The following is a 25,142-nucleotide window of genomic DNA, read 5'->3' as shown; positions in this document are numbered from 1 at the left end:
AACATAGGCGAATGAGACACTGTACGCCGCTTTTGTGCAAGGAAAATCATTATTTTTTTAATTATTTTTTTTTACATTCGACTGCATGAAAACGCAGAATACTCTTTATGGCATTTACAAAGTATTAAAGTAGAAAAGAAACATAATATGTGAAAATATATTCTTGAAAATATTCTTCTGTTAAGCAATGTAGTTCCTCAGAAACGTTTATAAACTGGTTGCCAAGCAACAGAGACGCAGTGGTGGCGTAGTAATACTAATGTTGTTAGGTCACAGGACAATGGACTATCCTTAATGCGGACTATTCCATATAAAATTGTGCACTCTTTTTGTTATGGTCTACACATTTTAGTGCACAGCAAAAGAGTATGCATGTACAAGGACATACTACAGTTTGTTTTGTGTGTAAAAAATGCAGTATTTTCACAAAATTTACTTATCTGTACAGCGCTGTTTTCACTGTCCTCAAAACGTTCTGATGTCTTCCTTGTTCAATGAAGTCCCTCTTTCAAAAATACGTAAAAAGTTCTGATTGTGTAGTTTGTTTAGTGTGTTGGGATTCGACAGCATCTTTAGCCTAGAAATCTAGACGCACCCTAGCGGCCGCAAAATATATTTGCTGCCAGGGTTTAGTCTAGGCACTCACAATACACTTAACCGGTCCAAAAACCAAAATTTGGTCAGGCCAATCACATCGTGTGTAGCGTCTGTGGGGCGGGCTTAACATGATGATGACAGAGCTGCAACGGTTCCTACTTGAAAACAGAGAATGGCTGCTGCTGCTGGCGAACAGCTATCTTTTGAAGCGGCTTTGGCCGCGACTCTGGAGGACTTAGACTTATGTTTTTCTTTGAGAGAAGAGCAAATAAACCCTACTGAAGTCCTTTTTAAGCAAGAAAGATGTGTTTGGAGTTTTGCCGACTGGTTACGGTAACTACGTCACCTTCTTCGTTGCTCTGATCCGTCATAGCGCTATCCTATTGCGTGCAGAGGCATTTTGAGGGACAACCTTATATCCCGCCCCTTGCATTGAGCCGTTTGTGTGAAGAGTTGCCAGACCTTACATCTTGATGTAGGTCTGGCTAACCAGGCTACAGCATCTTTGCTTATCAGAGCCATTTGAGCTTAGCTGGCAACTGACGTATTCCTGTGGGCGGAGCTTAGTCAAACCCTCATATTGACGTCATTCAACAGGGAAGTAGAGAGCTGTAGTCCAGACAGTGCGGTGTTGTGTCGAATTCTGTTCCCCCTATTTTTCCCTTCAGTGTAATGTTTTTATAGCGTTTTTATCACGTTATAGGTTTTATTATTTATATATTTAAAGTTTTAATGGCTACTGAGATGTATATGTGTGCATTTCTGTAATGTATCTGTATTGTTCTTAATGGTAAGTCAATTATTTTTACAGTATGAATCATATTATATGTTTAATATATATTTATTATGTATGCAAACATTACATTTTTAAAACAACCAGTAAAGGAAAAAAAAGAAAAAGACAGGCTATATTTTAAAAGAAATTCCCTAATAGAAAACTGTCAAATGTATGAAATATTTATTAAATTGTATTATAAAATACATGATATTATTGCCTTTTAGTATAACCAATTCAAATCTTTAATCTTTCTAAATGTAACGTGATGAAAACGCTATAAAAACACTACACTAAAGGGAAACATAGGGGGAACTGAGTTCGACACAACACCGGCCGTTTGCTGTAGGCTTTAAAAAGCGAATTCTGTTAAAGAAAATATATCGCCTGGTAGTGAACTTTGAGCTTTATCATTTTTCAGGTATTATTTATGCTCTAACAGCAACATTACACACTAAAGTTTGAAAAATGGGATCAAGAAAAACTTGACCTTTAAGGATATTAATTTAAACATTGTTTAAATTTTGGGCATGTCAATACTATATTATAGTATGATGTATATATTATGCAAAATGAGCATAGGGTATTATCAAAATAAGTTTATAGCACACTTGCTGTATAAAACATGCAACGTTAGGTCACATACATAACTTACTGTTCTTCTTGTTCAACTGACAATTTTGTAATGATTTATAGCGAAAAAACAAGCTTTTAAAGTTTTCAAGTTCACATTTTATTGAACTGATTTAATACATTTTCAGGTGAATGGGTCAAAAATTCTGTTACAGTTTTAAACATCCCCATCCCACCTTTAAGACAAGAGATGACAGTGTTGAGAATCTTGGCTTATTATCCAAACATCTACATCTCTTTTAGTGGTGTCAGAGGCCTATAAAGTCTCTTCAAAAGGGAAAGAAAACAGACGTTGGTCACACACACACCACCAAATACTTTCTCGACCCAAGTTAAAATGATGCGTTTTGTATCTCCCTTCCAGAAAACACATTAGTGTCATTCCAAAACTAGGGTTCAACATGGAGGCTGTTGATGAATGCTAAGGAAATAAAGGAAAAGCGTCCGTAGTAAAGTGCTGTTATAGTTCTCTTGTAAATAAACATGACATGTGTTTGGTTATTATTCGTTTGACCCATAATGTTGTGGACTAAACTGAACTCTTCGACAGAAACCTACACAAAAAACATTTGAGGAGTTTGAGAGATAGGAAATAAGAGCCCATCTGCAAACCAAAATACTGAAAATGATTTGTCATGGTTATTATGAGAATGGCTCACTCAGGTATAAATTAACAAAACTGGAAACAAAGAAAGCATTCCCAGCCTTTAACAACGAGATCCCCAAATAAACATCCAAAAGCTGGTTTTTAGATGCTCTGTTGTGCAAATAAGATTAAGCAACCCTTAACTAACCAATCAGAAACCACCACAGAGACTTGTTGATCCAGTGAGAATTTGTGATGTGTGATCTTATTTTCAAAGCAGAATCACCAAAACAAGGATCAAAGAAAATATGAGGGACACTGTAAATAAGCGTTCAGCCATTTTGAAATACAAATTTTCATTACAGATACCCAAGCGTCACTCTCAAAGAAACATGTTTTATTTTACACCAAGTTAGTTTTCTCTTTTTTGGCAAAACATCCTGCTTCACAGGTTTGTAAACAATGTTTCCCCTTAGTCTTTAAGCAACTCTTGACTAACGATACCGTGAAATAAAGACTAGCTTTGATCTTTTCCAATACTCAAAAGAAAATTCCAGCAATTCCTTTAAATCCAGAACCAAAAAATAATACATATATATTTTGCTATTCATATTATATAAATAACTCTGCTCTGAGACTTGTAATAATTAATGAAAAACATCTGAAATGAATATACGGGTCTGCTTCCGCCTGATGCATTTCCTCATAAATCAGTAGCACCTTTGTCTCAGATGGTTCGATCATTATATTAAACGGAGCAGACCCAAATTTAAGAACATGTAACATCAGCCAGCTTGATCCCAAAGGCTCTGGCTGTTCAAAGAAATATAGCAGCTTTTTTTGGGATTTTTATTTTCTGTTTTTTTTTCCTCTTTTATAGACTTCTATGTTCAACCCTACCCCCCTAACCTCCCTCTTCTCGAAGCTTCTGACCCATAATTCTTGCTTAGACAAAAACACAATTATTTCCTCACCACTACTTTCCTCATTTCATTCACTCATACATACAACACACAAACATCACTCACACCTTCCACAAATGTGCGCTGGACCTGCGATGAGGTCATACTCATTTCTCCCCACGGCCCAGGGTGCTGGAAAGTCTCACTGATTCCATGTTGATATGTGTCTGTATCATTAACAAGGCATCACTTGCACTGCGGGTGTAAATACTGATGCTGTTCAAAAATAAAACAGCCCCATTAGAAAGGAAGTTTCAAGGCCCTTCTACTGTATGGCCACTTTTTCACAGATACTGGCTCAGTCACCCCATGCTAAAGGCTTCAAGAAATATGCATTGTAAGGCATTCGGTTTTGCATTGCATAACTATTGATATGTTTGCCTTTGAAAATGTTTAACTGTCCTTCAAAAATAAAAAAGAATTAAGTGCTACTCCCCAACACATGACATCACTAGCCAGAGGAGTGACTCTTTTCTTTAAAACAAAGGGTGGTGTTCAAATGAACTAGCGCTTGAAATAAAGGGTTGACGAGAAGGAAAAGATGAAGAAAAATGTAAAAGGTATGGGAGCAGGCGATTAGGGAATCTGCAAAATAATAAATAGGAAGTTGTTCGATTCCCACACTCCCTCAACGATGGTCCTGTGAGACTCTGATAGGCTGAGCAGGTTGCTTGGTCCCATGCCCTACAACCAGGACTGCGCCTTCCGCTGGTCGAAGTCGGCGATAAGTCGTTTGATGTGGGCCAGTTTGTTGTGCAGGTACTCGCAGCGTTGTTTTTCTTCATAGTACTTTGGGCTGTGCTGTAAGACAAACATAAACAGTATATGTAAATAAAGATCTTTATCAGCCAATAAAAACATAAAATGTTGCAGCGTGAGAGACCCAACTCCATTCAAACACATATTAACACTTACTTGTTTAATATTTTTGTATTCTTGCAGCACTTGTTCATGTACCTCCTGTAAAAAAAAGGGGGTATTTATTATGTCTCACATAATAAAATATCGTTAAAATAATGATGCATCAAAATGAAAATTCTTTGCCGAAAATGATACTTAAATAAATGAATATAAATAATAAAATAATAATAAATAATTATTATTATTTTAATTTATATATTTATATAGTACATTATTAGTCAGTAATTGAAATGCCTTATTTTCACATGTCACTTTAGACATTTAATGGTATTTAAAAAAAATTGCTGCACAATTCGCATGCTAATTTTCTAAAAGTAAAGGTAAATTGTAATTTAGTAAACTCAACAATTGAAATCTGGCGTACATATTCACTTAGAGCAGTGGTTCCCAAACTGGGGTCTGGGCCGCGCTTGGGGGTGCCAGAGTTTACAGGGGGGTGCGAAACTCGACATACTTTGAGCTAAAATAAAGATGCATGACATGCTGCTTTGGAGCAATGTGAATTTTAAAAAGTACTTTGATTTTTTTTTTAAATCACATGCTTACAATGCCAAGATAAAGTAGTTAAATATTATTGTATGTAAAATATTTAAATTTAGCTCACTTCATCTCAACGTGCTTTTCAGCCTATCGGCAAAATAAAACAAAAACATAAATATAGAGGGTCGTATATACTTAGTTAACTTGTGAAAAATCGGATTAATGGATTCCAGGATTAAGTAGATTTGAGGCGAAAATATTTAATGAATGTATATGTGCCAAGAGCATTTGGCCAATATTATTATCTCACATTTGATGGATATGGTGTTTAGTGTTGATTTTATTACATTTGCACAATTTTTATGAAAGTTAAGACTGAATGGACCTGAAAATGTCAAATTGTGTAACCTCCAATTGCGCCAAAGAATGAGAAGTAATAAATATTTTATCTACCTTGATGGCATGTAAACGTAATCATCAAAAAAATAAATCATTTTAAATATCACATTTAATAAGTTATTACTAAATGTACATTTTATGCGTTTTTGTAATTTTTGTCCTGACATGCTGAAAACAGCAGATAATCTCTGACAAAATGTAAAAAAAAAATCATATTACACTAAACTAGATAATTATATTTTAATTCCACATTTTTTTATGAATATATTTATATTTTCATTAAAAAAATAGTTACACCAATTGACACAGACCGGTTACACAACATTGACATTTTTGCAATTATCCCCCAAATATTCTTTAAAAATTAAATAAAAGCAGAAATTTTATTCTTGGTCCTCAAAAAAAGAGAATGTATGCAAGTAATCTGCAAATTTATTTTGAGATTTTAACCATTTAACATTAAATGAACCATACGAACACAAAATAATTACCGTCAAGTCATTGACCCATATGCAGTGCAATTCTATAGGCTGTCTAAGGCGGCAATGTTTACATAAAGCAAATGTTAATAACGTCAAAGTAGTCCGTTTCAAGACTTTCAAGTTTTTTGCATACCTGATACTCTTTGGTTCCTGGCGCCAGTCTCCTGCATTGTGCGTCCAGTTGCGTAAATCGCCGGGTGATGCTCTCAACGCTGGCATGAAGGATACGATATTCATCATACTCTGCATTGAAGTCATCCTTATAGCGCTGCCTCTGATCCATAGATATCACTGCAGTGTACTTACTGTAATAAAACACCAATACACAATGAGGCAAAATGTCTTTGATGTTCACTGCCACATAAAGATGGCAAAAATGATACAACTAATATGGTCAAATAAATGAGTACATGTCTACAGCCCAATTTAAAGTATATGCTGGAAGTTTATGCATAACGTCCCCATAAATCGTCAACTAATGGTCAAAGTTTACTTACACTTTGTAATCAGGTTTGGCTGGGACAGGAAGTTCAGTGCTGTGGACAGATTTGTCTTTGCCAGCTGTAAGAACCCACACAAATGATGTACAAACATGAAAACTTGTGCAACCACACGTAATGCATTAAGTGTTTGATCAAACTTAAATCTTGCAAAAGCCATTAGGTCAAAAAACAAACGAAAAATGATCAATTGTAGCAAAGCTAGCACAATGCATATTTTATTTGCATTGTGCTTTGGAAATATTTGGCTGCTATTCAGCTATCATATCAAATATGACAGACACTGCTGGAACCACATAAATCAAAGAGCACAAATACTTTAAGTCGAACATACACAATCTTGTTTGACTCAGCGAGTGAGTCCACATTTTTAAAATCCGTTTAAGTAACTGGAGAGACTTAATTTATCTAGAAAATGTAATTTAACATTTCCAATTCATTTAAAAGCTGCCTTGGAGCATGTGAATTTTAAAAAGCACTACGCAATACAACTAGAATGGATGACATTTTGACATTGTTCAAAGCAAGTGGTCCTTGCATGCAAGCCTCAAAATGACATTGCATAAGCAGCTGTCAAGATATTTGTTTGGTTTGTTTCATATGCCTCTTAAATAGAAGACTATAGGGCTTTTGGCTGTTTTATCTTTCCTCAAATGAAAAACAAACCTTTTATCTTTTTAAAAAGTAATTAGACACCTCTTCTCAAACAAGTCACCCTCATTCCACCCCAGATGCATGTTTTTAGATAAACTATTGTTCTAAAAAGTTTGATCTGTAATGCACATGTAGACAAACAGAAGTACAAACCTGCGTCGGGTTCGCAGCTGATGCTGGCAGGAATGTTTTTAGGTTCTGCCTCATTGCGGTGCTTCTTCTTAGGCTGTGCTTCTTCATCAAAGTGTTCCTCTTTCCGCTGCTCCCTCTCTCTCTTACGCTCCTTATCCTTCTCTCGTCCACCTTCTCGGTTCTTCTCCTTGTCTTTGTGCTTCTTGGACTTCTTAGGCTTTTTGGTGGTGCTGTCGCCGTGGCTGGCAGTGGGAGACGTGGTGGAGGAGAGCTTTCTGCTGGTGGTAGAGTTGATGGTGGTCATCGAGACCGTACAGGTGGAGAAGCTGGAAGTTGTGGAAACCGGTTGGCTGGGGGGACTGGGGGTGTGGCTGCGTGGGGCATAGCTCTCCGAGGAGCTCCCGCATATGGAGCTCTGGTCCAGGGGCAGGTCCTGAGATCCCCGGCCTTCCGGCGTGCTAGGAGAGTTTGAGCTGGAGCCGGAGGTCGGGTGGAAAGAGGGTCCCGGACAGGTGGCCGTAACTGGGGGTGTGGGTTTTTTGTCCTCGTTCTCCGTGTTATGTCGTCCAGATGAGCCGGAGGGTCCGCGGTTACTGAGGTGGGAGATGCGTTGCTTCTTGGACATCAGAGGGTCGATGAAGTCAGTCTCAGGCTGGCGCTTCTGGAAAGTGGGAAAAATCAACTATAGTATGAATCAGTTTTATCGTTTATACGGAGCTAGGTTTATTAGTGCGGCTAGCAGTAGGCAAAACTACTTTAGGCTTTTATCCAAGAAAAATAATAATCCTAAACTATAACATATCCAATCATAACTAGTAGGAACTTCTATTTTACAATTTTTTGCATTTTGTTTTAAATTTAAGCATTAAGGGATGTCTCATGGACAAGGCTTTTATATTTATCCAAAAATACCAAATAGTTATTTTATACAAAACACTTTAATCATTTTCAGCAAGAAAATCTGGTATTAACTATAACAGTAGTACAGTACAAATTCATGCAACAATAAAAGATTTTAGACATTTGCAATAAAAATCTCTTTGTACATATCAATGTAGTAATAAACAATATGTAAGAGTTTCTTACCACTGGGGAGGTGGGCTCTTTGGGTGGACTGCTTGACGAGACAGCCTCTGAGTTCAAGCCCAATTTACTGTTAAAGACATATAAGGAACAACACGAACATTAAGCTTTACCAAATGATTAATGTTCAATTAAAGGGACAGTAAGTAGGATCTACCCCCATCTAGTGGTGAAATTGTATTTTGCATTCAAACGAACAGTGCTCTCTAGCGCCTCGCCTTTCCAAATGCGTGTTGCAACTACGCTAGCTGTTATGTAATAACTGATCTCCTTTGTCCGTTTCAGCTGGTTCACGTGTTTGAATGAAAACGCGCTGTGGAAACGCGTTGGTAGGCTATTGCTTTTTGTCCCTCTCTGCTTTTATAGTTTATCAATATGGCGGAATGACATGGAAGCCTCCTTGGACTTTCCCGTTCAATGCAAGTAAAGAGAAGAAATTCTAAGCTTACAAAGAAAAGTCAGATTATTGGCAGAGGTCATTTGACACAAACGTGGACAAATTTATGAATAAAGACATTGATTTTGATTAATAAAACACTTAAAACCCTACTTACTTTCCCTTTAAAAAGATATTGTTAATGTAACTATGTGACTAGTAAGTCTTACCGCGCCAGGATCCTGTCAACCTGAACGCGTTCATCTTCTGTGTATCCTGGCCAGTCCTTCTGGACTTCACGATATATAAAGTCCTTCAGCGAATACGAGTTGTCCTTAGGGTTCAGATTAGCAACCTACAAGAATGAAAAATAGAGCATGTAAAATCTCGCTCTTAAACTATTAACTCTTTCACCGCCAGCGTTTTAAAAAAAAAGTTGCCAGCCAGCGCCAGCGTTTTTTATGATTTTCACCAAAGTTTAATGCCTTCCAGAAAATGTTCTTCTTTAAATATATAAACATACAATATACCAAATGAAAGAACAGACCCTCTGCTTTCAAAAAAAAAAAAAAAAACGTTTCATCCTACCTTTAGTGGTTCTTTTGCAATCAGCTTTTGAATATGGGTAGGTTTTTGCAAAAACACCACATTTTGAGCAAAAAGCAGAGATAATTCCATTTTTGTGACAGACTTTTCATAGAGATCCCATTCAGAGCGATCTTTAAAACAGACACGGACATGCATCCGCTTCCCATAGGGCAATACTTCCGGGTTTAAAAAGTTGCGGAAGGGCGCCACCTGGTGGATAATAGCGGTATTGCGGAAAGACGGAAAATCTCGTCATTGGCGGGGAAGCGTTTTCTCTCCACTTTTTTTTGAAAATATACTCATTTTCCAGCTTCCTAGAGTTAAACATTAGATTTTTACAGTTTTGGAATCCATTCAGCTGATCTCCGGGTCTGGCGCTACTATTAGCATAGCTTAGCATAATCCATTAAATCTGATTAGACCACTAGCATCGCGCTAAAAAATAACCAAAGAGTTTGGATATTTTTCCCATTTAAAACTTTACTCTTCTGTAGTTACATTGTGAACTAAAACAAAGGGGACTATTTTCGGCCGCTGCATAATATTATTGCGCCTATTGCATCCATGTTACAACAGCAAAGTCCTTAATTATTACGCCAGAATGAGAGTATAGTCCTAACCATATCTGCCTAGAAAATCACAACTTTTAATTTTCTGTCGGTCTTAGTACACTATGTAACTACAGAAGAGTCAAGTTTTAAATAGGAAAAATATCAAAACTCTTTTTTGCGCAATGCTAATGGTCTAACCAGATTCAATGGATTATGCTAGGCTATGCTAAAAGTGCTAGCACCAGACCCGGAGATCAGCTGAATTGGTTCCAAAAAGGTAAAAATCAAATGTTTAACTCTAGGGGAGCTGGAAAATGTCCCTTTAACAGATCCTAAATAATTAACTGCAAAGTGTGAAATAAGAAATGTTGGTACCAAAGTTTTTAATCGAATCATGATTTTCTTATAATTTTCAACATTTGTGCATACACATTTAGTAAATAAGACCCATTGCTTCATTTGAGCATTCCACAATATAGGCTCAGCAGTAGGATTTTTTTTGCGGTGGGACTTTCTTGGTTGCCTGCAGATACAGAAGCATTGTTTTGCATTTCAATTTCCAATAAATGACTCTTACACATTTATCAGGAGGAAGGATATTGCATCCTTAAGTAGGTACACTCAAGTGTGACCGATACACAGACACTATAAATAGAAATTCAAACCAACAGTTAGGCACAGGGATATAGTGTTGCTTCTTTCGTTACAATTCGGTGAGGGGACAGTTTCAGATTTAGTGTCCTTCCTTTATTTCCAAATAAGGACAAACACGTGTTTCACAATTTCCCCTTACAAAGCTTAAAAAAATTATTTCCAGACTTCACAGAAAAGCATTAAAAATGAGTAAAAGCAGTATTTAAGAGAGGGGGAATATTGGTTACTTCTTCCTGAGAAATGATAAAAATAATTTTAAACAGAACTGAATACAGCAAGACCTGAAAGCAACTCTATGAAGGGAATTAGACTCCCTGCAGCATGTGAGTGTTTATGTGCGTAATTGCTCTAATAGGCTTAATTTATGGTTCCTTAATTTGCCTCGTGCTCTACATTCAGCCGAGGTGAATGCAGGTCTTTGTGTCTGGGTTGTTCAATGGTGACTCGCATTACGTGACACTGTGGTTGTGTGGCTTATGGGTAAATGTCACCTGTGCTATGATCTTATCTATGCTTTAAGTATTTGAATGTGTCAGTATGACAGTATTGAAGTTGCATTGGGAAAACATGCATAGAAAGCCCCTGTTTATACTTGGTATTTTACAAAAAAAAAAGAAGATGGGTGATTCTCGCGAAATTCGACTTATGATGCGTCATGAAACATTTTGATAAAAAAAGTAAATGCTATCAAAAAAGAAGCATACATTTACAAACATCTCTTCATGTACCATTTTGCACATGATGTCAAATGACATCATACCAATCAATTTTGTTGTTTTTTCCACATTTAAGGGGAAAATTTTCTTTACCGCAATGTGTCCATCACAGGATTTGGGTTCTTTGACATGGAAATATTTATAATAAAAAAATCTATAAAAGCTATAAAAAGCTTCAGTGCATGTTATACTTTAAACATTTATAATAAAGAAACTATTTGGTGATTATTGGTAAAGGTAGAGAATATAAATGTGGCCAACACCAATTTTCTCATCCTCCGCAACAATTTTCAATCATTGTTTAAGCCCTCAAAAAAATTTTTTTGGAAGGAACATATTTGACCGTGACACTCAAGATGGCTACCAGGTAAGCAGTTGTTATTTTTTCTCTCTCCAGATAAAAGTTGAAATTTTGTTTGTCATAGTACCTAGACAACTTTTTATTTCTCATTACCCAAACACGAGTCTGTACATGCATATATTTAATGTAATACCATCTTGCGGTAATGATAATTTTTGATAATGATAATCTAAAAAATGTGAATAATTCTATAGGAAATATTTTTTAAATCCTCTAAAAATAATGGTTATAGTAAGTTCAGACCTTAATTTTATATGTGCAAAAAAATTGCCTTAAAAATTCTGATGCTGGACACCTTCTATATTTGGATTTCGTGAGAATCACCCAGACTCTTTCATCGTTTACACACTCTCATGTTGTTACAAACCTGTATAAATGTCTTTGTTGTGATGAACACAAAGATATTTTGAGGAATGTTTGTAACCAAACCGATCAACTTCCATTGTATTTTTTATCCTTCTATGGAAGTCATTGGGGCTTCTGATGGTTTGGTTACTCCCTCACTTTCTTACTCATCAGTGTACTATGCATTGTCGCCCTTACCTGATGTAGTGTAGTACCGAGAGAGTTTCTGTCTTTCTGGCTTACGCCATCTCGCTGCAGTCTGCCCAGGACCTCCAGTTTCTTGTAGGAGCGCAGAGCCAAAAGGTGAATGACACGGTCCCGGTATGGCCGCTGGGAGACGGGGTTGTTGGTAAGGCACTTGCGGATGGTATTGGCTGGGTTGAGCGGAGTGGTGTGTTTCCTTTCTGGAACGGGGTCGTGTGCTGAGGGGGCCGGCTTTCGAGGCTGGACTTTTTTGTCTGTGCAAATGACAAATATATAGATTACACACTAAGTATATATAATCAATTAAATGTAAAATGTTGTGTTAATTCAGTATTAATGCAGCTGATTGTGTGTAACTCTTACATTACTATATAATAAGCTTTGGCCATCACACATACAACTCAGTCTAAAACCACACAAGGAAGACAAGCTAGATAAAGGTACCAATGTGTACATACAGTACCACTTTATACACTAGGGGCTAGGGCAGTGCTTCCCAATTCAGGTCCTCGAGGACCCCCTCCCAAAGTTTTATTTAACAGACCTGTTTTAACTCATCAGCTTGTTAGGGAGACATGTTTACCATTTTGGAAGGAGGCTGATAAGTTGAATCAGCTGTTTCAAATAAGGAAACATCTAAAACTTTTGGAAGGGGGTCCTTGAGGACCAGGATTGGGAAGCACTGCACTAGGGAACTGTTGACTTGGAATTGCTGTTGGTTTGTTTTAATGATTAGTCGTGTAGGGGGTTTTGAACCCTTGATAAGGTTTGCACTGAGCATGTAACTGTTGTTGTGATTTTGTGATGTTGTGATAAGACTGACCACAACAGAACGGAACTGAAACACATTTTCAAAGTTGAATCACTTTTAGCTCGACACAAGCACCTTAAAGAGAACTTATTTCATTGCTAAAAAACAACGTTGTTTTTATTATTTAGTGTAATACAATGTGTTTGCATGGTTTCAAAAAACATAATTTTCCACATACAGATATATACGTCTTCCTGATTTTGTACAATGCTCATCGACCTAAACAGCCCTGTGTCCCTGATTGGTTAGCTAACCTATACGTTGTGATTGGCCTGAATACCTCTGACATCAGCCGGAAATGTGACACTCCTTACCATATTTAAAAGATTCGCTCACAATGCAATGCTAACAGGAGTTAACTTACAGGCTGAGTCCGAAGTGGGAGGAATTAGGAAAATGTCGGTCTTTACTACATGATAAATACCAGGAAGTAAACCATTGTCTACAATCCGTGTGTTTGTTGTAGTCCAAGAAAAGAGATTTATGTTGGAGACTACTAATACACACTTACACACCAAAGGAAATGTAAAATCATGAATCGTACAATAGGTGCTCTTTAACTCTTTCACCGCCAGCGTTTTTTAAAAAAGTTGCCAGCTAGCGCCAGCGTTTTTCATGATTTTCACCAAAGTGTAATGTCTTCCAGAAAATGTTCTTCTTTAAATATATAAACAAACAATATACCAAATGAAAGAACAGACCCTCTGCTTTCAAACAAAAAAAGCCGTTTCATCCTACCTTTAGTGGTTCTTTTGCAATCAGCTTTTGAATATGGGTAGGTTTTTGCAAAAACACCATATTTTGAGCAAAAAGCAGAGATAATTCAATTTTTATGACGGACTTTTCATAGAGATCCCATTCAGAGCGATCTTTAAAACAGACACGGACATGCAGCAGCTTGCCATAGGGCAATACTTCCGGTTTTAAAAAGTTGCGGAAGGGCGCCACCTGGTGGATAATAGCGGTATTGCAGAAAGACGGAAAATCTCGTCATTGGCGGGGAAGCGTTTTCTCTTAATTGACGAGATATCTCGTCAATGGCGGCGGGGAAAGAGTTAATGCAACCCTCATGGCATGGTCTGCATGTATACATAGATTTTAAAATGTATTGCTGAAGGCTTGAATTATTTTGTTAGAAAAGAGGTGCTATAATATACTCCCTCTATATGCTGCTGTATAGACCGTTTCATTGGATGCACCTGCGGTGACGCAATTACGCGTCTGGTTGGAACTTAACTTCCGGTTTCTGTTTCTTTAATGGTCTGACTAGTTGCTAAACTGAACTCTTGAACAAATACATCGTCGAAAATATCAAATGTTTTGGTTTCCTAGGTAATCTACCTGTTGTTTATTTTGCTTGTTATATAAATAAACTATTTCAAAAGGACTTTGTTGATATTTATTCTTAGCGGAGTTTACCGGAAGTTACGCGTGTTCCACGAAAGACGCTCGTTTATGTTGTGACTGCTGAAACCAGTAGAGCGTTGCATTAGCGGTGCAAAACGTTGTGGGTTTAAACTCAGGGAACGCAATGTAATACATTTGGATAAAAGCGTCTGCCAAATGCATAAATGTAAATGGTTTTCAACTTTTCAAAGTGGGTTTTACCATGCTTTTTTACCACGCAGTCTCTTTAAATCCATTTATCAAATTATTAAAAAAAAATCTAGATAATCAATCTTTAGCGATAGACCACTTATCCATCCTGCCCATCCCTTCTCAAATTCTCTATTGTATCTCTCTAGTTAAACACACACACACAAAAGAAAGCCATTTAGCTTCCTGAACTCCAGCTGCTACTGCAAACTGCCTTACTTTTAAAACCTATCTACCATTTCCTTTGGCTGTGCAAAATGCAAATGCCCAACCAATCCCCCAACGGCTTAGTGCCGGCGGAGGAGGTGAAACTGACTTTTCTGGTTCTGCGGTGGACGCCAGCTGTGGTCAGGAGAACAGGGGCTCCCCAAAGGGAGAAACAGCTGAACAGGTGCTGAGGGATAGGTTTTGTCTAGCATGAAGGAAAAATAATGAGCTGGATTTGAGCTTTAGTTATAAACCCAATAAAAAAACCCTCCAAGGCTTTGCTTTCTTTTCTTAAACTGTAATACCTTTTAAAGATGAGACAAAAAGGGTCTTGAGGTGACTCGTCTACACCCCTCCCCAAAGTTTTTACAATGCACACCAGATGCCTTTATTTCATAACCTGTGCAGATGTTTGTGCAGGTGACAACAGTTGAATATGATCTGAAGTCTGGTCTTGTTTCTTTTACATATTACAGTGAATGATCTATGTGGGACACTTGGGTAAAATTTTTGAGACACGGGGGTGCTAATGTCTTAATAGGAACTCTTACTTGCTTTTTCTCCGGTGCATATTTATATTTTACTTCATGTAAACTGACAACTGGTTAAACATGTTACAAGTGCATGGAACTCAAGTCGACTATCACAGGTAAGCAAGCCCACATGCTAATAAAGGATTAGCATGGCAAAGCACTACAAACATCAAATTCAGGTTTTGCAGACTATACCAATATGTTAAAGAGTATCAGGTGTGTTAAACAGGGTCATCGAAAGTGTAGTAGGGGCTCCAGGGCACAGCTGAGGACAGCTAGTCTTTATCAGTCTTAAAGAGTAAAACATGCAATGTTTCGCAATGTACACATCTGAAATGGAAATGAAAACAGAAACCGAAAACACAACCTCATCCTGTGCAAATAATCATCAGGTGTTGCAGTTGCAACTAGTTATTTGCATCACAAAGGCTTCAGTTGAAATGCTAACTGGAAATTGAGTAAAAAAATTGAAATGCTAAAATGCTTTGATGACTCCATAACAATCCTTTATGCACTTTCAAAGAAATTGTTACCCGTTAAAATTTTACTCCGGGTTAGTAAGTAAATTAAAACACACACCTCTAATCGGTCCTCCAGGTTTGATAAATTTGGTGCTATTCTTGCGTGTATCCTCATCTGCTTGGGCCATACGCTCTTTGGTCACCTGGTAGGAGTCGTTGGTGGCACATACTGTGATTTTATCCTGAATCGTTCCCAGGGAGGACAGGTGGGGGACCCCAGGACTAACAAGCACAGGGAGTGGTTTACAATAAGGATCAAAAATAAAATTAGTTATCGTTAAGGACCACTACTTTCCTTACCTGGACATGTACTGGTGGATACACTCAAAGCTTCCTTGAGGATTGTCTTTGCCAAAGTTGGACAGGTAAAAGTTGAAGGCTTGAGATCCATCCGAAATATTTGACTTTGGGATTTTAATGCGCTAAGGGGGCAGAGATTAGAAAAATCAATTAAATTGTGACAAAATCTTGTTTTTATGACCTTGTCTGTGAAATCCAGGATAAAGTATTGTGAGAATCAAAGTTAGATTTCAAACAAAATTATCACTATGATTTCAATGTTTGTACTCACTCAATATTAAAAACATTAAAGCTATATTTTCCAAGGATGTACTTTACATTATATAGGATGCTTTTATGCAGAAAATAGTAAATCACAAAAATTACTTGAGTTGGGTTTTCTCAAACAGGTCACGTTTGATTATCGAATACAATTATTCATCCATTAATGGCTCAGTTTAAACAATAGTGAGCTGCCTACCTAGAAGTTCAGTGTATCATACCGTTTTTGCATCATTCCATTATAAGTGTATGCTTTATGATTTCGTTATCCCAGAATGCACTGCAATAAGTTCACTAAACTCTTAATCCAATATTGTGTACACACTTTATTCAATTATGTAAAGTATTAAAACATACCCAATACATTTTAATGTCTTGCAATGTGTTTTTTTTGGGACTGGAGCACTGTACTGTTAGCTTACTAAACACATTTTTTTAAAGAAACTAACAATTTGCATGAGCATCTTTCTGACACTTATGAGAGTTTCTATTCCTGTAGGTTTCAACACAGCTGGGATGTTGCTCATGTAGCATATCGGCAGCTTATTAAATTTTGGAACAGAGTCACTACCACTTTGCAATAATGTGGTAACTGTAAAACACAGACACAAGTAGGTCTGTGACGATGCATTGCGTTTCCTATTAAAAATATCTATCTGATATCAATTCTGAATCGCAAGGCTCCGATTCTGTGTTTCATGCACAGCTTGTGCGTGAACTAGGGTGTTTTAATCAGTAGCAAGTCCATATCAATCTAAAATCACTATACAGCGGTTTCCTGGACAGGACTTATCCTAGTCCCAGACTAAAATGCATGTTTGAGCTGCTTTAATTTAAAAACACCTTGTGCTGTTTAATTTTAATATATTTCGTTGACATACTTTTGTCTTAAGATGCACACCTGTAGTTCTAAAATGACCTAATATATATATATAAATATATATATATAAATATATATATATAAATATATATATATATATATATATATATATATATATATATATATATATATATATATATATATATATATATATATATATATATATATATATATATATATATATATAAATATATATATATAAGGCCTAGTCCTGGATTAACCTAAACCCTGTCCGGGAAACCGCCCCTATAAAAAAGGTTGTTAATAACATGCATTTAAAAAGCAACACTTGTCAAACACAATCATTCAAAATATTAATTATTATCAAGAAAATACTCTAAACATTTTGAAGAACAGTGATATAAATATGCTTATAGACACTATGCTATATAGAATAGCGTGCGTAATAGGGATGTCCTGATCCGATATTCTGGATCGGTATTGGGCCGATCCGGGCTTTTTGGCTGGATCGGATCAAAAACGACAACATGACCAATTCAATTCCGATACTGTGTGTTAGCCGTGGTTGTTACTGAAAAGCTATTAAAAAGGACAAAGTATTATAAAAGCACCATTAATGTTTCATGCACTATATTCAAAGTCTTTTAATGCACCCAATAGCTTCATATTAATCATAATTACATAAAATTCACAATTACTAATGTTTCCTGTAACTTGTAAACCATTTGAAATTATACTAAATGATACCAATTACAGTAGTATCAAGTAGGTATCAGCTGATATTCATAATTCTGGTATCGGAATTGGATCAGAAATGAAAAAGTGGTATCGGGACATCCCTAGTGCGTAATGGTAAGTTTTTGCACAAGAGCACCCACGGCATTTCATCATAATTCATTAAAATTAATTCGTTGAGAAAACCCACATTTGCATGATTAATCGTCCTAGCCCTAGACACAGGGCTTTTTTTAAGAGTGCCTTCATGACTGCTAAACAGACAGAGCCGGACCCCAACTCGCTGGCCCAGTATTTATAGACACACACCATCTAAACTAAACTATGGCATGGTGTACAGGGTCAGAAGTCAAATAGGCACAGAGGAAAAGTGAGAAGCTGCCCAATAAAACCACAACAGACTAAAGGTTCCCTATTAAGACGAATTACAAAGAAAGATGACTTTGATGAATAACCCAATACTTCGGCCAGAAATACTAACAAATTTAAAATGGTTGCTTTGACAAATACTCACCCCTTGAAGACCTTGGAAATGTATTGTTGCCTTTGACGATGGCGCATTCTGAAAAAAATAAGAATATAACAACGTAAACAAGTGTATTTCATAATATACATGCTTAAGTCACAAAATCAACATTTAAATAAAGAAACAAGACAAAACAGTGAGTTACTGCATCACCTCTATGACACAGAAATGGTTCAAAACAGGCAATGTTTGGACAACCATACTAGCTATACTACACTAAAGTACAGACTATACAGAAATATGTACATTTTCTATGTGCAAAGAAAAGCAAAGTGACAAACAACATGTAAAAATGAGCCATCCAAAATCAGACCACACTGCAAGCAATATAATATCCCATAATGCATTGCGCTCACCTTGACCATTTCTCATGCAACAAATAAAGTTTCTGCCCCGTTTTTAATTCAACACAACAGACTGCCAAATGTTAAGACATTTTACACAAAATAATTACACATTTCAAACACAGCCATGCAAGTAAAACATACTGTACCTTAACTTCACACATTTCCTTCAATAAGGACTCTGACTTAAGTACCGACTTCTGTTTCAAAACAGCTTAACAGAAACAGATGTATGTACACACACACACACACACACACACACACACACCAAGCCAAGCCCTTCTGCAACCACACACACCTTCAGATATATTAAAAAACTGCCCAAAGCCTTTTCCTTCTGCACTGGCTTGTTTAACCAGATAAGTTTCACGAGACCCCCACCCCCAAAAACACTTGCACAGAGACAAGATCACATTACACAGAAGCACGAAGAACCAAGATCCAATGTTCTGATTATTGTGAAGTCTAAACTGCCAATAAGTACACAAGCGGACCAAAAAACTTGAAGTAGACTTCAAAAGTACAGTACACACAAATTAGATAAGCAGCTTTCTTAGTGAACGGGCAGAGCAAACAGTAAAAAATAAACTATCAAACAGACACCCTTTTGCAATTAAACAGCTACTATCAACATTTAGAGTCCTGAATTCTGGTCACGCAGAGATAAGACACGACTTCAGAATCATCCATGAGGTTCATGCATTCCCTGTCTTCACGTCTCTAACGCTGCCCGTCTCGTCCCGGAGCCAAGAGATGAATAATGATTAACCACAAGCTCAGCTGGGAATGACAACCAGATCTAGACCAAGACAACGCAAGCAGACACTATGAATACTACATATAAGTCACAAATATAAATATCAAGCGAGCTTCCTGTCCCATTTATATTTTTTGTGTAGTCTAAAGTAAAGAACAAATCGATGTCAACTACAGTTGGCACTGTCTATTAAAACAATTAACTGATAAAGGTATAAAATCTTTATGGATGAAGAAGTAATCCCTGATGGCTTTTGAAAACAACATGCCATGTGGGATATGATCAGTTTTAAACCATTATGTATAAATGTTACGCAAACAGCAATCCAACCCATTTGGGGTTGTAGCTATTTTAGTATTCTGTCCTGGGACCACAACGTATGGCTGGAAAACATTGTTTGAAAACTCAGAGCCACAGACTTGTTGTGCTGATCCCCTCACCCCAGTTGTGTGTTGTAACATTGAGTGTCAACCAAACAGCAAGTCCTAAATCAACAAAGACAAACAGTGCCAGTCTGAATCAGTCAGGAACCTGATGGCTTACCAAACTAATTTTAGTCTTAAACCAGGTTTAGTTTAACTCTTTGAAGGGTACGTTTACACACCGAAAATGCAGTAAACAGAGGAGAAACGTTTTTCCTTTGCGTGGTTTAAAAATTTTAGGCACACAGGACAGTGGGTTCAAAAAAAGATTTGCATTCACGCCAGTGATGCGCGGGTCAATCAATAAACAACCCGCACCTGACCGAAGGACCACAAAAAAATAAAAATATTTTACCCGACCCGCATTTTTAAAAGTAGTAATCGTTTAAAATAGTTAATGGGCAAACAACCCAACCGACCACAACCCAAATTTCATAAAAAATATTTTTGGATGACTCGTTATCACGAGTTGGATTAAATTGCACACTGCTGATCCGTGAACGCAACAGCGCTGCATTGTACATGCCAGGCCAGTAGATGGTGATGTTACTTAAAAAAAAAAAAAAAATGCCTGCACACATAAGCATTTTTTACACTGCGATAAATACAAACAATCAAAATGGAAAAAGCACGGAGCAGTTTTGTTTAGACCATAGACTGAAAAAAAAGATGGACGACGCCTGTTCGATCTCTTCCATTGGTGAAAAGTGAAGCCACCAGTGTCCGGATACGGCGCTGACATCTTGGGTCTTGAGTCTGCGCAGTAGCGATTTCGGGACTTCCCGGGACCCGCCCTCACTCTCGCAGAATGCGCATATCACACGATATCACAGCTGTCAATCATGACGTGACACCACCGTTTTTAAATCATTAAATAACTAACTAAACACAAACGTATTTTAAAAACAAACATTTGAATTTACATCAGCGTGATAAAACTACAGTAAACCAGCTTCAGAAAAAAAGATAATTGAAGTGCAATTAAATTTTTTTGTTGGTCTCTAGTCCCATTAAATAACATGGGGAGGCGGGGTTTATGACCTATACTGGGACCAGTCACTGGGGGGCGATAGAGACGTTTTGGCTTCACTTTTCCGGGCTTGTGCGGCACACTTGGTTTAGACGGACGATGAGGTTGGTTTTCACCTAAAGTGACCTTACAGCAAAATTTTTAAACTTTAAGAAGATTAAATAAACTTGGTATGTTTAGCAAACAAAACCACAGTCCTTTAGGCTACTGTTGTTATTTTGGTTATAGAACGTTTCATCGGACGCACGTGCTAGTTGCTAAACTAAACTCTTGAACAAATGTTTTGGTTTCCTAGGTGATCTACGTGTTGTTTATTTTGCTTATTATATAAATAAACTTCTTGGACTTTGTTGTTATTGATACTTAGCGAGTTTACCGGAAGTTACGTGTGTTTTACAAAAACCGCTTGTTTATGTTGTTACTGCTGAAACCGTCTTTACTCACGCATGCCTTTAGTTTCATCGGACACACGTGCGGTGATGCAATTATGCGTCTAGTCAGAAATTTACTTCTGGTCTAACTATTTGCTAAATTAAACCAAATGTTTTGGTTTCCTAGCTAATCTACGTGTTGTTTATTTAGCTTGTTATATAAATAAACTACTTTTAAAAAACTTTGTTGTTATTTATTCTTAGCCAAGTTTACCGAAAGTTACGCGTTTTCCACAAAAGCTGCTTGTTTACGCCGTTACTGCTAAAACCATCTATAAACTGAATTAACACATGCGCATGACGTCACCGTTATCACAGATTTGCGTTTTCGTAGTTTACACAAGGCATCGTTTTCAAAAACGTGCACTTCGAAACCAATCTCCAGAAGTTTACATTTTTAGGACCCCCAAACGCTGTTTTTATGTAAAAACTGTCCCAGTTTCGGATAAAAATGTTGTCGTGTAAACATCCCATAGATTACTTTATAGGTGACTCCGATTAAACTTGGCTGGGTAAATCTAACCATCCACCATCCCCGAAACAAATCTTGGACCTTATTTCCTTGTCAAGATTTATGAAATCTCACCACGAAGCCGGTGCATATATATTTTTTTACAACGGGCCAGCTGTACCTTTAAGTCAAACACTGCCTCGTAAGCACTTTGAGCACAGTGTGTAGAGCTTTAAAAAAATCCAGACAATGCAGCTCTTCATTGAAGCTGCCTGATTTCTCCTAGTAAGCCGATGGCAATTCTTTCAATGTCAGCATTTTGAACTGATAGAAATCCCCAGAAGTCTAATTTATTTATTTTTATACCATACTAGGGATTTATGCATGACTGTATGACACTTTTGTTAACTTATAGTACTACACACTAACTCAGTTGAATTACCCACATTTCATCACTTGTGGTCGGTACCAGTTGACTAGATGTGAAAGTTTGTCAAAGTTACGTAGTGAAAGAAGATGACTCGAACACTAAAGTTTACATTTCACCAAAAAAGTCTGGGGTTTCTCCACCATGCCACATAGCAAAAACAGAAATACTCCCTTCGGAGCTGAACTAAATTCGTTTGCTTTGCCTTTAAAAGGAAATACGAATGATTGGCACCCGAATCATTATATCATTAATGACCGATTTATATATAAACAAATACTTACATTTATTTATTTAAAAAAAAAAACTAACTCTTCAGGTGTGTGAGGGTTTGAGGCTAACTAGCTAACTCAGCAGGCAGCTTTACAAACAAATGCAGCCTTTGTGTGGTATTATTACAAATCAAAACAACTTTTTTGACTAAACAACCAGAAATATACGAACAAATAAGACAAATATTTCACAAAATGTCATTTTTGTTAATTTAATCGCTGTTGGATGACTGCCAGGTTGTAACAGCTATGCTATCAAGCTAGCCAAAAAAACTTTAATATTCTTTACAACCAACGTTAGTTTCGTATTTTATACTGAAAATCTATTGAAACACATCAATAAAGTATCTAAAAACATAAAAAGCCTGAAGTGACAGTCAAATGAGACGATGCTAATCGTTTATAAAGTTTCCCCTCAGTGTTAGCACGCAGCTAACTTTTCGAGAATAAAACAATTCAAGCGTACAAACATCACGGCACGTTCGCTTTTATTCACTTCGCACGTGCCGTATAATTCACTCAGATTTCATACATGTCTTAAAACATGACAAATGTGTTTCTGAGACTTGAAATAGCAGCAGGGAGTTTATAGCACTACAAATGATGCGTTGGCACTATACTCACTCTAAAAAGTATTTTTTGTATATCCTATTTAAAAATAACTTCATATCACATGTGTTGGGAGTGTAAAGACATCAACCAAGAATAAACATGCGTTTTGTTTTAACAGATGTTACATTGTTGAAATAAAACAAACCTATTTGACATGTCTGGTGCAGTTTTGGGCCAGCAAGGTCTCTCTCTTTCTCTCTCGATATAAAATATATAAAAGTTTCCTAGCACTCACCTTACAGTTTTGGTAGTTTTCAAGCGCTTTAAAGGCTGATTCAGTCAGTTTAACGTGTAAAACTGAAACCCTGTCGCTCTTTCGGCCACAATCGAGTCCATATGTCCCATCCTCACAGAGCGTTGCCATCGTCCTCAGCTGCAGCCCTCCACCATAGTCCCTCTGACATACGTGCACACTCTCACTCTAATGCGCGCACACGAGGAGGAGGGACCTCTTCTGTACACTCTATAGTAGGCTCAAGAAAGTTTGTACACTAGCTGAATGTTTTCTCTCGGTGTGTTACCGAGATTTAAACTTTTCCCAAGTCTTCCTGTGTGTTTTCATTTTCACATGATGTTAAGAGTCTCTGTGGAGGTTAAAGTTTCTTTATGAAACCATAAAGCCAGACAAACAATCTTTATTTGCCACAAGATACACACTTTTTAGTCTCTTGTAGAGGAAATTAGAGTTATTTTATAATTTATTATAGTTTAAGTTAGTGCTGGGAAAAGATTAATCGCGATTAATCGCATACAAAATAAATGTGCATTTTTGTCTAATATATGTGTGTGTACTGTGTGTAATTATTAAGTATATTTAAACACGCACACACATACACCTATACATTTCAGAACATTTTTATTTATATATACATTTTTATTGTTAAAATATAATATAGAAAATATAAAAACATAAATAAATAAATATATATACACATGTAAATGTTTCTTAAAAACATACATGAATGTGTGTGTATTTATATATACATAATAATTACACACAGCACACACTCATATTTTATGCAAAAAAATACTTTTATTTTGTATGCGATTAATCGCGATTAATCTTTCCCAGCACTAGTCATTATTAATTAGTCATGATCTTTCTTTGCTTGTCATTATTAATTAGTGATAATTGTTTTTTTTTTGTCATTCACCACAACACCAAAGCAACTTTGCGTGACCCATCTTATCCCACTGTGCGACCCACAGTCTACGTGGTGAAAGATGTGCTGACTTTGTGGTAAATCAATTTAAATAAAGATTAATCCTGATTAATCGCATACAAAATAAAAGTTTATATATATATATATATATATATATATATATATATATATATATATATATATATATATATATATATATATATTCATTTTAAAAAATGTACATAAACAAAAATTTTCTTACATTTATACATAATTACACACAATAAACACACAAATATATTATGCGAAAACAAACGTTTATTTTGTATGCGATAAACCGCGATTAATCTTTTAATCTTCACTTTGCCTTAGTAAAATCCACAATGACGATGCTCATATTTATTGCGAATCTTTTCTCATACTATTAATATTAAATATTCAATATTTAATATTCAATTCTTTTGTATGTATACATCTTTTAAACAATGTGTGTGAATAATATGTGCTTTCTAGATATATATTGTGTCAGCCATTGAACAATTCATATCAGTCAACATTAAATTTACATTATTTGGCAAATCTACCGTCAGAAAAAATGGTCAAAAATGGTCCCGAACTGTCACTGGTACGATACCCTTTCAAATAGTACTCCTTTGCACCTAAAGAGTACCTTAGAGGTACATTTTGGTACCAACGAGTGCATATTATTACATATTAGTACACATAGCTAAATAATACATATAAGGACCTTTTTTAAAGGGTACTGTCCCAATGGTGGACAATAGTGATAAAACAAATGAGTTATAAACAGCAGCTGGACCTTATCACATATTTTTTATTAAAACTTTCGTTTATTAGAAAGTGTCAGGCAGGTTGGTTTTGCTTGCCCTTTCTATTGCAACATTTTTCCAAGAATTATTAAAC

The 25,142-nt window shown here is 36.4% G+C and overlaps 1 protein-coding gene across 2 annotated transcripts; it reads right to left on the bottom strand.

Annotated features, from left to right (window-relative positions):
- Positions 1-2,081: 2,081 nt before the first annotated feature.
- On the bottom strand, positions 2,082-23,489 carry ell2 (elongation factor for RNA polymerase II 2). 2 transcript variants are annotated; one of them, XM_065244044.2, is made up of 12 exons: positions 23,312-23,489; positions 18,319-18,366; positions 15,968-16,089; positions 15,726-15,889; positions 11,994-12,253; positions 8,811-8,935; positions 8,208-8,274; positions 7,143-7,782; positions 6,333-6,396; positions 5,969-6,140; positions 4,469-4,513; positions 2,082-4,354 (listed from the first exon to the last, which is right to left on the bottom strand). In XM_065244044.2, the coding sequence occupies exons 1-12, from the start codon at positions 23,438-23,440 to the stop codon at positions 4,238-4,240; spliced, it is 1,953 nt and encodes a 650-aa protein (XP_065100116.1). In that variant the 5' UTR covers positions 23,441-23,489; the 3' UTR covers positions 2,082-4,237. The 2 variants fall into 2 exon arrangements, with proteins under 2 accessions (XP_065100116.1, XP_073668615.1); XM_073812514.1 differs by lacking the exon at positions 23,312-23,489 and adding an exon at positions 18,824-18,853.
- Positions 23,490-25,142: the final 1,653 nt, after the last annotated feature.

Source organism: Paramisgurnus dabryanus, chromosome 18 (assembly GCF_030506205.2).
Source record: "Paramisgurnus dabryanus chromosome 18, PD_genome_1.1, whole genome shotgun sequence".
Lineage (NCBI taxonomy): Eukaryota > Metazoa > Chordata > Actinopteri > Cypriniformes > Cobitidae > Paramisgurnus > Paramisgurnus dabryanus.
The sequence above is the reverse complement of the archived record's forward strand: the minus strand, read 5'-3'. Positions and strand labels throughout refer to the sequence as shown.

What these genes read in the sequence shown, in the direction of transcription:
- ell2 (XM_065244044.2), bottom strand. Translation starts at nt 23,440, where the DNA reads ATGGCAACGCTCTGTGAGGATGGGACATATGGACTCGATTGTGGCCGA. An exon ending in GCCAAACCTGATTACAAAGT is followed by an intron (nt 6,141 to 6,332) that starts GTAAGTAAACTT and finishes GTTTTATTACAG; the next exon opens with TAAGTACACTGCAGTGATAT. An exon ending in CAGGAACCAAAGAGTATCAG is followed by an intron (nt 4,514 to 5,968) that starts GTATGCAAAAAA and finishes TTTTTTTTACAG; the next exon opens with GAGGTACATGAACAAGTGCT.